This window comes from Danio rerio, chromosome 11 (assembly GCF_052040795.2).
Source record: "Danio rerio strain M-AB ecotype USA chromosome 11, GRCz13ab, whole genome shotgun sequence".
NCBI lineage: Eukaryota > Metazoa > Chordata > Actinopteri > Cypriniformes > Danionidae > Danio > Danio rerio.
The window spans coordinates 22,084,284-22,098,956 of record NC_141031.1 but is presented as its reverse complement, the minus strand read 5'-3'; the positions used below and the strand labels follow the sequence as shown (position 1 = coordinate 22,098,956).

General features: G+C 34.4%; 1 protein-coding gene across 2 annotated transcripts in view; it reads left to right on the top strand.

Annotated features, from left to right (window-relative positions):
• The window catches only part of atxn7 (ataxin 7), an 85,361-nt gene that overhangs the window by 9,213 nt on the left and 61,475 nt on the right, over positions 1-14,673 (top strand). For both annotated transcript variants that reach the window (XM_087273582.1, XM_087273583.1), the window contains exons 2-4: positions 4,466-4,561; positions 13,261-13,485; positions 13,646-13,714. In XM_087273582.1, coding sequence (XP_087129708.1) covers positions 13,269-13,485; positions 13,646-13,714 — 286 coding nt within the window. In that variant the 5' untranslated portion in view covers positions 4,466-4,561; positions 13,261-13,268. The remainder of the gene's footprint in view (positions 1-4,465; positions 4,562-13,260; positions 13,486-13,645; positions 13,715-14,673) is intronic.

Below are 14,673 nucleotides of genomic sequence, written 5' to 3'. Positions count from 1 at the left end.
AGAACCGGCCACTGAAAATGCACGTTCACCTCTCAGCATCAGTCTTGTGTGGGTATGACAGAATAATGCTGTCTGTGTAACACAAACATCTGGCTGCCCTATTCACATTTACAAGGTCTGACATGTAAGCAGGAGCCATACCATTTACTTATGACTTCCAGACAAACAACAACATTTTACATTCAATCCTATAATGCTCTAGCAATATTGTGTTTCCTACGAACTCCACCCCAAAATCTGACAGTGGTATTTTGAACTATTTGATGCAGTGGCATAGAAGATTGGGCTGGAGCAATATAAAAGGAGCTACAGGAGTCCAAGCTAGGCATGGGCTGGTATAAGTTTCTGACGGTATGAAAACCTTAAATAAAAATACCATGGTTTCTCTGTATCACGGTAATGTGATTTCTGCTCTAAAATAAGTTCTTTTGAATTGTATTTGTAAAAAAATAAATGCAAGTTTTCCCGATTGAACAATTTATTTTATTTTAAGAAACATTTATAATATTTTGGAACAGTAAACATGTCAGGCTAAATAGTTTAAACAGTTTTCTTTACAACACACACATATATATATATATATATATATATATATATATATATATATATATATATATATATATATATATATATATATACATATACATTGGGAATGGTATAACTAGCAGTATTAAAAACTGGACTTTTCCAAACTGCAGTAAACCTTGAAACCGGTTATCGTCCCATGCCTAGTCCATGCGTGATTAAACAAAGGCATGTAAAATGTTCAAGATCTATAAAAGATAGTAAGGGTTTAACCTTTTACACAAGTTTAGGATTAAAAAAAGAGTTCATATTTTGGTCAAATTTAAGAGCAAAATCAAAATCAGCTAAAATTTTTCACTGTTCACCAGTGATAGGAATAACTGTGTTATAAATAAACGACATTACTAACGGCGATACTATTTTCAGTAATACGTCAATGAATGAATTACTGTTTCCCCTGTTACAACACCATTGCCGTTGCTGACAATAAAATGTGCTTTACTATAAATAAGAACACTAAACCCTCACCTTTTTCTCTCTGGGGTGGGTGTTTAATTTTGGGTCTGGGGTGGGACATATAAACATCCAGCGACGATGATTGGTGGGTCTGTGAAAGTAGTGTAACTGAAAATGTGATGATTGGCCTAAATAGAGTACATTTACATTAGGCATGGGCCGGGATAAGATTCTGACAGTATGATAATCTTGGATAAAAATATCCTGGTATTGTGATTACTGCTCCAAAATATATTCTTTTTAAAAGTCTGTATAAAAAAAAAAATAAATTCCCATTTGAACACAATATATTTTAATTTTTAAAAGATTTAAAATATTTTGGAGCAGTCATGTTTGGCTAAATAATTCAAATTAATCATTGATTTTTGCTGTCTTCATTAGTTTCAGAAACAGATTTTTTTACAATTTAAAACAGCATCTTTTAATATCTTTTTTTTTGCTGGAGTTACTGTTGTCCTTAAAACCAAACAAAAATGTATATAGCAAATCTTACACATACCTTAGGAACGGTATTACAGAAATTTTTGGCGGTTTTAAAAACTTGACTTTTCCAAATTGTTATATACCTTGAAAACGGTTATCGTCCCATGCCTAAATTACATTGTGAGAGATGGAGCAGTGCGGGTGTTAACACACAAGCATATGCACATGCATAGTCAGTCGTACACACCAACTACCAGCAGTCAGAATGATGGCAAATTCAACAAGTTTATAGGTAGCCTTGGCAAACTGGAAATATTCAGTGCATCCGGAATGTATTCCTAGCACTTCACTTTTTCCACATTTTTTTTATGTTACAGCCTTATTCCAAAATGGATTAAATTAGTTTATTTCCTCAAAATTCTACACACAATAGCCCAGAATGACAGTGTGAAAAAAGAGTTTTGATATTGTTAAATTTCAAATTTATTAAAAATAACAACCTGAAAAGTCACAAGCCTTGTTGAAAAATCACACACAGAAGTAATCACAGCCTTCGCTGTGAAGCTCTAAATTGAGCTCAGGTACATTCTGTCATCTACGCTGAGTGATCGGGGGAGATAGACCTTCGACTGGGAGGTAATCAATAACCCGATGGTCACAGCGTTCTTCTGTGGAGAGAGGAGAACCTTACAGAAGGACAACCATCTGTGCAGCAATCCACCAATCAGGCCTGTATGGTAGAGTGGCACGCCTGGAATTTGAAGGACTCTCAGTCCATAAGAAACAAAAATCTCTTGTCTGATAGGACTAAAATTGAACTCTTTGGAGTGAATGCCAGGCGTTACATTTGGAGAAAATCAGACTCATACCATTCCTACAGTGAAGCATGATGGTGGCAGCATCATGCTGTGGGGATCTTTTACAGCAGCAGGAACTGGAAGAGTAGTCAGGATAGAGGGAAAGATGAATGCAGCAAGAGACATCCTGAATAAAAGCCTGCTTTAGAGTGCTCTTGACCTCAGACTGGGGCGATCGTTCATCTTCCAGCACAATGACCCAAAGCACACTGCCAAAATATCAATGAAGTCGCTTCTCTATGACTTGGTGAATGTCCTTGAGTGGCCCAGCCAGAACCCAGACCTAAATCCTATCTCTGGAGAGGTCTGAAAATGGCTGTACATCGTCGCTTCCCATCCAACATGACAAAGCTTGTGAGGTCCTGCAAAGAGGAATGGATAAAAAATCCCAAAGACAGGTGTGCCAGGCTTGTTGCATCATATTCAAAAAGACTTGTGGCTGTAATTGCTGCCAAAGATGCATCAACAAAATATTGAGCAAAGGCTGTGAATACTGATGTACATGTGATTTTTCAGTTTTTTTTGTTTTGTTTTTTTTTAAATAAATTTGCAAAAATTTCAAATTTTTTTTAAAACTTTTTTCACATTGTCATTACGGGGTATTGTGTGTGGAATGTTGAGAAAATAAATGATTTTAATCCATTTTGGAATAAGGCTGTAACATAAAAACTGGAAAAAGTGAAGCGCTATGAATACTTTCCAAATACACTATAAGCACTAGTTTTCCCTCGTTAAGGTGAAAGGCAAGAATGTTTATGGTAATATTTATAATTATATGTTGAATAATGGATGTCTCTCGCATTGTTCTTCACCTCATTAAAATAGTGTAGATTAGTGTAAGTGTACAGTTTTGTACAATGCAATAGTTACTTTCCCTGATGCTTAATTACTTATGTTAGATTTATTTATTATTAGTATATATATATGTGTGTGTGTGTATGTATGTGTATATAATATATATGTAACTCAATTACTAACTCAGTTACTATTTGTGAGAAGTAACTACTAATTACTATTTAAACGCACCCTGTTTACTTTATAAAAGTGTAAAGGACCATAGTTAGAATTTGATTTTATTTTCCTCACGGAGAGTTTAAATATAAAAGCTTTCATCTCTCTCTCATTTAAATGCTAAAAAATTATTGATATCCTGGATTTTACATCAGCTAAGAATTCAAACGTGTGTTTCTAGACCATTTTTTGTCAGTGTGTTTTATATAAGCAAATAGATTTGGAATCATGTAAAAGAAAACAGGATAGGCACCAGAAAAGAACCTTAAAAAGACACCAGAGGTAAGAGACAACATGACTGGTACCGCAAAAATGTTTACTAGGATATGATCTGAACCAGCAAAGGCACTTCCTTTGACGCCCCCTCAATTTTCAAGCCATAATAAAAGAATGTCATTATTAACTGTATCGAAGGCTGCACTAAGATCTAAAAGTTCTCTGATGAAGGAAAACTAATGTATGATGATAGAAATTGCCAAATGGCCTTATACAACAAACAAATGCACTACAGAAAATTATGTTTTCAAATACATGCACAAATCGCATGTATTCTATCAGTGCTGCACAGGCTGCATTTGCAATGCAAACTGCTGGACACTCATAGCTTTTTAGTCATAATGCAATTTATTTTAAACGTATAATAAATGTAAATTAACTTTATCAACTTTGTCTGTTTATTATAGGCACATATATTCATATAATGCGTTCCACATTAAATTAATCTTACTCATTAATTAATCTAAAAAAAGTTTTATCTTGGGAAATGTTATTTTGCAAGGAATAAATTGATAACAATATTGCCTATTTTCCCAGAATCATGCAGCCCTATGACCGAGCATATGTTAGAAAGTCAAAACATTTTCACTGGTTCCTTATATCCCTGAGGCGGATTATCAGGCTGTCAACTGCAGGGCTCTCAGATGGTTAGCTGGGGTTAGTCGTTATTGGATTGGATTACTGTGTAGTGACGGGCTCCTCCATAAGTAGATCTTGAGCTAGTAAAAACTGTGGAGAAGAAAGCTGCAGTCAGATTTTGTTGGCCTTAGTTCACGAAGGCTCTTCTATCAAAAACAAAGGGCTAACACCCTAAACTGTGATTGTTACGCACTGATGCCCCTGTTTCCTTTCCACAGATTCCCTCACCAGCTTGCGTGGCAGTCTGGAATCACCAAAGCTGATGAGGATCAACTGACTTGACCAGTTTTGTTCCCATTTTTACTTTTGACAAGGTATGAGATAATATTATGTCACCGATTGGGTGAAATTATGAGTTGGTGCAACATTCAGTTTCAACAACTTATAATCATTGCAGGTATTACTATAATGGGTTGTGGCAGTAAATTCCTAATAGATTCAAATTAGAAAATTTGTAGTGCAAGCGTGAGTTTGTTACACTGTTTTCAACTAAAAACAGAAAACGTTTTGTGCACTTTGGCCAATCATTTGATTGTCTTCAGAATTTTGGGACTTGAAAATGAAAAAATTTCTTTTCAATGTCTAAAGCACACATTTTTAAAAATGATGCCTGGTAAGCACAATACTGTGCTTTTAATAGTTTTGCAGCAACACTACACTCTAAAACATATATGTTAATTATCAGTTTCCCTATTTTTGTGTTTTACATGTGTTTTCCTTTAATTTACGATTGTAAATTACATTATGGGACCTTGATCTCTGCTCTGTAGACTTTGGATTTTGAAAAATAATCTCTATAGTTTAACATCAAAATGACTTTTATTGATATTAGTTTGATATAATATAATAAGACTTATTATAGAGAGAAATAAGTCTGTAAAATTACAGAAAATTTACTGGCAGTTTATTGGAACTTTTTTGTTACAGTATATCACTTTAAACTAGGGCTGCATCATATTGGGAAAAATTTGACATTGCAATTATTAGTTTTTTTAAAAATATATATTGTGATATAAATGACTATTAGCTATATTTGGAAATAATTAATTAACTTAGCTTGATTGGGATGGTTCTAATAGCTATTGAATCATTTGCATAACATTTGTTAAACTAATTTCAAGCATGATAAATACAATGTATTAAAGATAAAAGTGACAAAAAAGTTGCTTTACCATTTTCTCGGGAGTCTTATAGTATTCAGCTACAGAAATTGAATAATAACATGTAAAACAGCACTGAATAGTCTTCAACATATTAATACTTCTATAAATTTAATCTTTAATAACGTTACAAACTCTAATATTTCTAGTGCCTGTATGCTTTAAAGGGCCATGAAACCCCCCTCTTTCAGCAGGGTGTTTTCACACCTCTAGTTTGGAAAAAGTCAGGGAAGTGGGTGTGTCTAGCTCTGTTTAGGTGGGAGTGTTGGGGCAGGGAAAGGGGGAAGGATTTTAATAAAGATGGGAGTTTTCATTTGGGCACGCTCTGATTTTCACAGAGGCTAAACAAACACACAGACGCAGGGGAGAAATACAGTGACTGTGTTTAATAACAGTGAAATGTTTGATACCGCATGTCGTATAAGAGAAAAAACCTCTGCATTTCTCGGTAACTCAGATGCACTCAGTAGGTCAGAAAGCCATGTGTGACTATCCTGTCACAAAATGCGGCGAAAATTCAACATAACGGTAGTAAATTAAGTAACTTAGAAATCATTTTAACTAAGGTCTCTCTTTAAACACTGAAAGAGTACTGCTGATGATACGAACTATAACTTTGCTATCTGAATGAACAAAGAAAGGGCACTGATTGCACACATTTACCAAATCTGTAGATTCAGGACTATCAACACCAACTGGAGCCATGTCTTTATTAAAAGGAGACGAGCAGCAAATCCGGATTTCACAATTTCCAGATGCGAAAAGCTCTCGGAAAAAATGTTCTGTACAAACATATTTCTGCCGCATGTCGCGTGCACTGATTCACATGTGAGTCCAGCTGTGCTCTCATAGCTGAAAAATGAAAACAAAACCTTCGTTGCAGCACATTATAAAAGCAACACTGACGACCCGTATCTCCATACAATTCTTCTTATTTTGCCACTTCTTTTGGCAACACAACGTGTCGTCTCTCTGCCGTCTGAACACTGTTTCAGATACAAACAGTTTTCGAAGCTATTATGCATATTAATAAAGTTGCACCGCATACACAATAGAGCGAGCTGATTAGTTTGAACTAAGTATTACTCATGAATGAATGCAGCACACTCAGAGAAGTCATAAGGTACTCCCAGGTACAGACGTCCATTCTACACGCTGGAAAACATGCTAAGATCTCATGGCTGTGACGCAGCTTCAAAAATTAGTTTTAAACCGGAAGTACGAATTTGCTCAAAATAACGCAAAAACAACCAATTTTCACTTTTTAGTGTAATATATGTGTCCTAATAGTGTTTTTAGCAGTGTGGGACACATGTACGACTGTCAACAGCTCAAAAAATGTGTTTTTGTGTTTCGTGACCCTTAAACAAATGCTCACACAAACACAGGCCTTAAAATACATGCAAGTAATTTTTTTGTACTCTACACTTTTAGAAATAAAGGTACGCGAGCTGTCACTAGGGTGGTAGCTTTTCGAAAAGTACAAATTATATTATATAAAGTACAAATACCTAAAAGGTTAATAACTCAAGGGCACATATTAGTACCTAAAAAGTACAAATGTGTACATTGTGAAAAGGTACCACCCCTGTGACAGCTCGCGTACCTTTATTTTTGAGAGTTTATTATGGTTACACTTTGCAATTGTGGTTCCTGGAAAACTATAATATCAGCTCAACGTCATCATTTGCGATATCGATGCTGAACCGATGTATTGTGCAGGCCAGTTACTTTTTGAACTTTTCAAGGTTGAACATTGTTGAAAAAAATCAAGGTCCAATAATGCAATTCAAAAGCAAAAATTAAATAAAATAAATAAAAGGTGGATCACAAAAAAAAAAAGAAAACTGGTAATTTAGGGATACTTTTTACAGTGTAGCTTCTTTTAACTGCACAGCAAGCATAATTAACTCTCAATGGCTGAAAGGTTCAATACACTTGAGTGTGGAGGAAAAATAAATCTTTTTAATCCAATTTATTTTCTGAAAATTTCTCAATAATCAGGTTTAATAATATCTTACAGACGTGGCCTGTGTTTAATATGTGCACATTAAAGGACCCTTTTTCATGATTCAAGGTCTTAAATAATTAGTTCACTTAAAAATAAAAATTCTGTTATTAATTAATCACCCTCATGTTGTTCCAATCCCCTGAGACTATTTTCTTCTTCCTCAGTACACAAATTCAAATACTATAGATGAATAGACAGCAATGGTCCTGAAATGTTCAAAGTCCAGAAAAGGAACCAAATACATTGTCAAAACATTTAATGTGACTTCAGTGGTTTAACTTTGATTAGGGATGCACAATATATCGCTTCGGCATCGATATCGCAAAGTGTAGTCACATTGCAGGATCTGCAACATCACGATGGGATTAAAATGAACCAGGAACCACAGATCTGAACACTTAATTTGTGGACTCATTGCAAAGCCACTCTAACCCAATAGTGTGAATGATTTTTTATTTGGATGTGTTTTGAAGAGTTTAAATGAATTTAAACCATTTGGGCACAAGAAATTATGAAGTTTGCCGCTTTAGCAAAGGTAAATTGTGTTTAATCATTAATAAAATGAAGACTATACAGTGTTATTTGACATTTGTTTATTGCACTGCTGAACCTCAGTACTAGAATCCACAGAAAACCTTAAATCACTGTTTATATCAGTTTTATTGTCTTAATATATGCTTAATTTGTATATTTTAGTTTGTAATTATATTTTTCTGCAGTTTCATATACAGTTGAAGTCAGAATTATTAGCACTCCTGAATTATTAGCCCCCCTTTATTTGTTTCCCCAATTTCTGTTTAACGGAGAGAAGATTTCTTCAACATTTCTAAACATGATAGTTTTAATAACTCATTTCTAATAACTGATTTACTTGATCTTTTCCATGATGACAGTAAATAATATTTGACTAGATATTTTTCAAGACACTTCTATACAGCTTAAAGTGACATTAAAAGGCTTAACTAGGTTAATTAGGTTAACTAGGCAAGTTAGGGCAATAAGGCAAGTTATTGTATAACGATGGTTTGTTCTGTAGACTATCGAAAAAAATTGCTTAAAGGGGCTAATAATTTTGTCCTTAAAATAGCTTTTAAAAAATTAAAAACTGCTTTTATTCTAGCCGATATACAACAAATAAGACCTACTCCAGAAGGAAAAACATTATCAGACATACTGTGAAAATTCCCTCTGTTAAAAATTGTTTGGGAAATATAAAAAAAAAAAAAAATTAAAGGGGGGCTAATAATTCTGACTTCGACTATATATTTTATGCTGATATTATACTCCCTATACAAAGTCATCCCAATCAATCTAAAATTATCTTTCCAAAAAGTCATCTTGTGAAATTAGATTAATATCACAATAAATAAAGTAAAATATTGCAATTGTAAGTCTTTTCCAATATCGTGCAGCCCTTTATCATATAACCTGCAAGATCACTTTTTTGAGATGATGATTTGGTAATTGGATAAACTTGGTGGGGAATATAGCTACAACACATATTTTAGTGTTTCCATTTTCTCCAATAGCAAAAGAAGAAAACAGTTGAAATGATAAATAGCATTTTTATGATTTACAAAACAGGTTAGGTATACCGTTACCTTCTCAGCTGTTGTTTCAGAAACATGCATACAGCAGTTATTAAGTGATATTTCACAGAAAACTGCAAATTATTGGTTAATTTCTTCACCCTCAGGCCATCCAAGATGCAGTTCACATTTTTTGCTTCATTAATATATAAAAAAAATATTTTAGCTGAAACTGTGTTCTCCCTGGTGATTCATTAACTGTAAGTTAACAAATACTGGCACTCTGAGAATAAATAAAACGTAAACAGGGAAAAATAAAATTAATGTATCAGTGGCTCCTGACACTACAGTCTGTACAAAATACTAATTGTGATTTACAGTGTAATTACTTGTAGTTATTAGCTGTAAGCAAACAGCGTCAGTCTATGTCTAAATGAGATGATGCTATTATGCTCTAAGAAGCTCAAACTTCAGAATGTTGTGAACACGCTCGGGACCTGAGGCTGTTGATTAATTGATTTCATTGCTTGAATATATTTCCTCGAACCCCAAAGTGCCAGCAGCCAATTATTTTCATTTAATGGCCACAGTTTCAGCTAAAAATCTTCCTTAATGCTTTGCTGAAGGGAAATGTCACCTACGTCTTGGGCGGCCGGATTTAGTTTAGTATAAATTTTGGTTGATGTAAATTTTTAATGTAACAAAAATTGTTAAAAATGTACGTTACATTTTAGAAAACAAAAAAATATGAATTTTTGGAATTTTAGATTTGCTAGATTTAAATATTTAATAACTGAAAACATTATTGTGGTCCATAAAAAGAATCCATTTAGGTGTTTTGTTTCCCCCACAGTCCAAAGACATGCAGCATAAGTGAATTGGATTAACTAAATTGACCGGTAGTGAATGAATGTGTGTATGGGTGTTTCCTAGTACTGGGTTGCAGCTGGAAGGGTATCCACAGCGTAAAACATAAATCATATATGGATAGTTGGCGATTCATTCTTCTGTGGCGACCCCTGATAAATAAAAGACTAAGCCAAGGAAAATGAATGAAAAAATTGATAAAAGTGGAGAAATGGCTAAGCCTAGATCTTATTTGCTAATACCTGTGCTCCAAAATACAATTTATAACATGTGCGTTATAATAGTACATAATTTAGGAGCATGTACAAGTTTATTTTATATTTTATAACAGTCTTGAACTATATCTTCAACTTAATTATTGAATGAAAGTGGTTTGAGTCAAACTGTTATTGGATAAATTACTGTCGTCGGAAATCTGTCAAATTTATGTATGCTTAATACCTGTGTGAGAAAACAATGCTCGGCACATCAGATGATTAATCTCAGGCTGTCATTAAAATGGCCTGCCAACTTGCCGTCTAGACATCTCTCCATTGTTTGCCATATGGACTATTGTCTTAACATCTTTAATCCTCAATTTTTTGAAGTGAACACAAGTGTTTTGCTCCATGAATGGCTGAATTTAGCAAAATGCATGCATTGAAAAAACTACTATGTTAAAAAATGGGACAACATGAAGGAAATAAGCTAACTAATTAATTTATACTAATGTAAGTGGATTAAACATGAAACAAATTAAGTTGTCTTAAAAAAACTCAAGAATTGTGTTGTTTCAGCTTATTTTATAAAAGTAGCTGGAACAAACAGCATACGTCATTATTTCAGTGTAGCAAAAATACTGTGTGTATATTTATTTCTGGTCAAAATAGCTTCTGGTAGGAAACAAATAGTCCAATATTGACTGCTAACACCCAGCAGAAAGCTGGAAACAATAATTGTTTAATACGCAAAAAAAACATAAGTCTAATGCAGTCAAAAACTTGTTAACTTACTCACCTGCCTTTCGAGTTTTGTGTGGAAACAGAATGGGAATCCCTGAGTGTTTCACTGTTTACTAAAAACACTTAAAAATGCCAATCAAGCACTCAATATGGGGGTCTTGGTTTTAAGGATGTAGCGATTAATAGGTTTTCTCGATCAACCATGCTTTAATTCGTCATGGTTAATAAATAGTAAAGTCTTCTCAACATCGCGTTTCTTCACGGAACAAAACTGCTGCAACTAAACAAAGTGTGGCCAACTGTGCGCTAGTTTTAAGTTCCGAGCGTGTACACCGAGTCTAATATGCATGCACGTAGATTACCTATGGCTAAGACGATTAACTAAGGGTCATTCACTTCACATCTTTTGCACTCGCAAGTTCATTATTTCTTTTCTTGCGTGCATGTTGGGAGTGACGTGCACGCGGTGCACACATGGCATGACGAGCTCATGCTTTCCATGTGCACCAGGAGTCACATGACAAGAACTGACCATTCAGCTTTATACTTTGTGTGGAATATACACATTTCTTCTACACCAAAAAGAAAAATAATACTAAATGAAATAATAATGAAAAAACCAAACAAGTTCATAATACAGTTGATCAAAAGTGCCTTTCAGACAGCGCTTCAGAAGCCTTTGAATTTACATTAGACAAATACTGTTTTTCTTATTTTTATTTATTTATTTATTAATTTATAGTTTTTTCATTTATTTTCAGTGTAAAATTATTACTTATGTTTAAATGGCAAAAGCTTCTTTCACTTATTTTTAAGAGCAAAAAGAAATGGACTATTGTTTGTTTTTTATATTTTGTTCTGTATTATTTAGCTAATGAGCAGCAATAAATAACACTTTAAAATATCTAGAGTTTCGTGTGATTTACTAAACTAGTTTTGAAATAATGAATGCATAATAATCATGATAACCGTAATCATTCCTCAGACTATAATCGTACAATCAAACTCTATAATCGTTGTATCCCTACTTGGTTTCTACTATGACATGTTTACACGTATTGTGATTAAGTTTTACATAAACTGCAGTCAAGACAAATGAAGGTCTCCGAGATTTGGAATGACATGAGGATTACTAATGACATAATTTTCATTTTTGGGTGAAATAATGGCAGATGTAATATAAGATATTTAAATGTTTATCAGATATGATGATTTTACATGAATTATCAATTTGAAATGTTTTACAGTTTGTACTGTTTTCAGATGCGGAAAGTGAAATGAAACTGCTCTACTTGTGACTATTTACACAATAATGTTAATTAGAAATCCACATACTTCTGCATTCGTATTATAGTTTAGAAGTTGTATAAAGTACATAAACCAAATTTTTTGATCTTTTAACTTGGCATTTGTTTTTTAAATTTATGTTTTACTTTTAGAGGTGTCAATACTGAAGGCATAGTTCATCCAGAAATTATTTATTTATGTATGTGTTATAATTTGCTTGCTATTCAAGGTGTAGGTGACTTTTATTCTTCATTCAAATGTTAACTATATTTTTTTTGCTGGAACTGCAGTGCTTAGTGTTTCATACAATGCAAGAGAATGGTTACAGGCACTTCATATAATTTTTTGAGTCCAAATAACATATATAGGAATAAATAAATATGGATAAATTGCTTAGTGGTGGCATTGGTTAGTTTCACAAGAAATTATCATAAAAATATGAACATCATTTATAAGAAATATATTTCACTGGCACTTTAACAAACACACTGAGCTATAATGATTTGCACTTTATATTTGAATGTATTTTGCGCTGAATGTTGCAATTTATATTAAATGTAATACTATGTAAGAGTGTGATCTCAATCGAGAAGATATCACAGATTTCCTGTGTTTTCTCCATTATGTGACAGAATCTGCATTGCAGACTGTCTTGAATGCTTTCAGAAGAGGTTGTGGATTAAACATCAGTGCTGTGAATAATATTATTTCTAAGTTTGCTTCATAAGATCTTAGTGTATGGTTCGGAAACACAGATAATAATTTTTGTCATTGACTAGTATTTTTTTATGAATGACAGAGTGCATCATTATTTAATAACAGCAAATATTCATTTTTGGATGAACTATCCCTTGAGAAAAACGGGGAATTCCTAGTTAGTCCCCGTGGTTGTTTTTAATGAATAAAACATTAATATGTACGTTTCAATATATGTAACAGCAAAATAGGCTAAAAGTCCCTCCCCACACTCAGGTGAAACCCAGATCTCCTCAGAAATTCGCGCACACGAGTAAGTGAAAGCAAGTTTTGAGGTCGTCCTTAAACTTTTATCTCCATAACGTGCGTCTTATCTCTCAGCGTGTATGTGTATCGTGCAACACTCATATCGACAGACAACCGCAGATCCCTTGAATGAATCTGTCGCTCGGCTCAATGTCATTCATTGAAGGAATCCGCTCGGCCACCTTAAGCGCTCACTGCTGTGTTGTTACATTGTAGCGGAAAGAATGTCGGAAAGGGCCGATGATGACGTCAGGGGGGAGCAGCAGCAGCAGCAGCGCAGAGCGGCCAGGCAGCTGAAGCAGCAGCCACACTTCCAGCGGGGAGAAGCCTCCACAGCAATGGCGACTGTTGCGGAGCGCAGATCCCTGCCTAGTCCCGAAATAATGCTGGGACAGCCTTGGAGCAGCTGGGTCGACGCTGTGAAACTCTACGGGAGCGACGGTGAGTTGATCGGCCGCCGTCGGCCATTGCGTTTCAACGGGCAGCCGCGTCAGATCGCGAGCGTTCGCCCGATTGCGTGCAGTTTTGAAATATTAAGAAACGCGAGAACAAGCCTGCAAGTGTAACTATTCATGTAACACGATGCCAATCGCTTCCTCAGGTACAGAATTGGAAGAAAGTTTGAAAGAGTGCGGGAAAAATCGCGAAGCCATGAGACTCTGCAGAGACGGTGAGTAGTGTTGCTTTCTCTGGTCAAAGGTGTGTTTTTGTTTTGGTGCTGTGTGCACACTTTTCAGGCACCGGCTCACTGTGAAACAAGTGCAGCTGACTTTTGACAGTGCTGCGTTTAAAGTCTGCTGTCGCTAATGTTAAAAACGAGCTCTTAAATGTGTGTTTACATGAACAGTTCTGTGTTACAGAACAGCTCTGGGTTGCATGTTAGCACTTGTGAGTTTGAATCCAATTGAAAACAAACTACAAGTGGAATATGTGGTGTTTTCGAATAAATGTCGTTTAGGAAAATTATTAAAAAATGAGTTTAAGCATTTTTGTGACATTTAAATAGACACCTATAGGCCTAGTCATATGTTTGGATAAGTTTGGTGTAGTAACACGTTTATACACTAGGACATTTCTCTTGTTTATCACACAACTCAATGCAATAATTGATTGAGTCGCAGCATTCTGTGGGTAAATCTAATTAGCTGTGGAAGTGTAAATGACTATAGACTATTCGTTATCATTCGAAGTTAGAGTTGTGCGATATGGAATTGAAAACAAACTACAAGTGGAATATGTGGTGTTATTGTGTAAATGTCGTGCAGGAAATTGATTTAAAAATGAGTTCAAACATTTGTTGTGACATATGAATAGACACCTATAGACCTAGTAATATGTTTGGATAAGTTTGGTGTAGTAACACGTTTATACACTTGGAAATGTTGCTTAGTTTTTTACAAAACTCAATGGTATAATTGAGTCCCATCATTCAGTTAGTAAGTATAGTAAGTTGAGGAAGTGTAAAGACTATTCAACTATAGACTACTTGATATCCCTTCAAGTTAGGGCTGTGCAGTATTGAACAAAAGTGTTATGTGATAGAAGTCTATATAGATTAATATTTGATTTTTGATGCAATATTTTAAAACCACAACAACATATGTTTTATACTGTTTTAGGAAAAGGAAA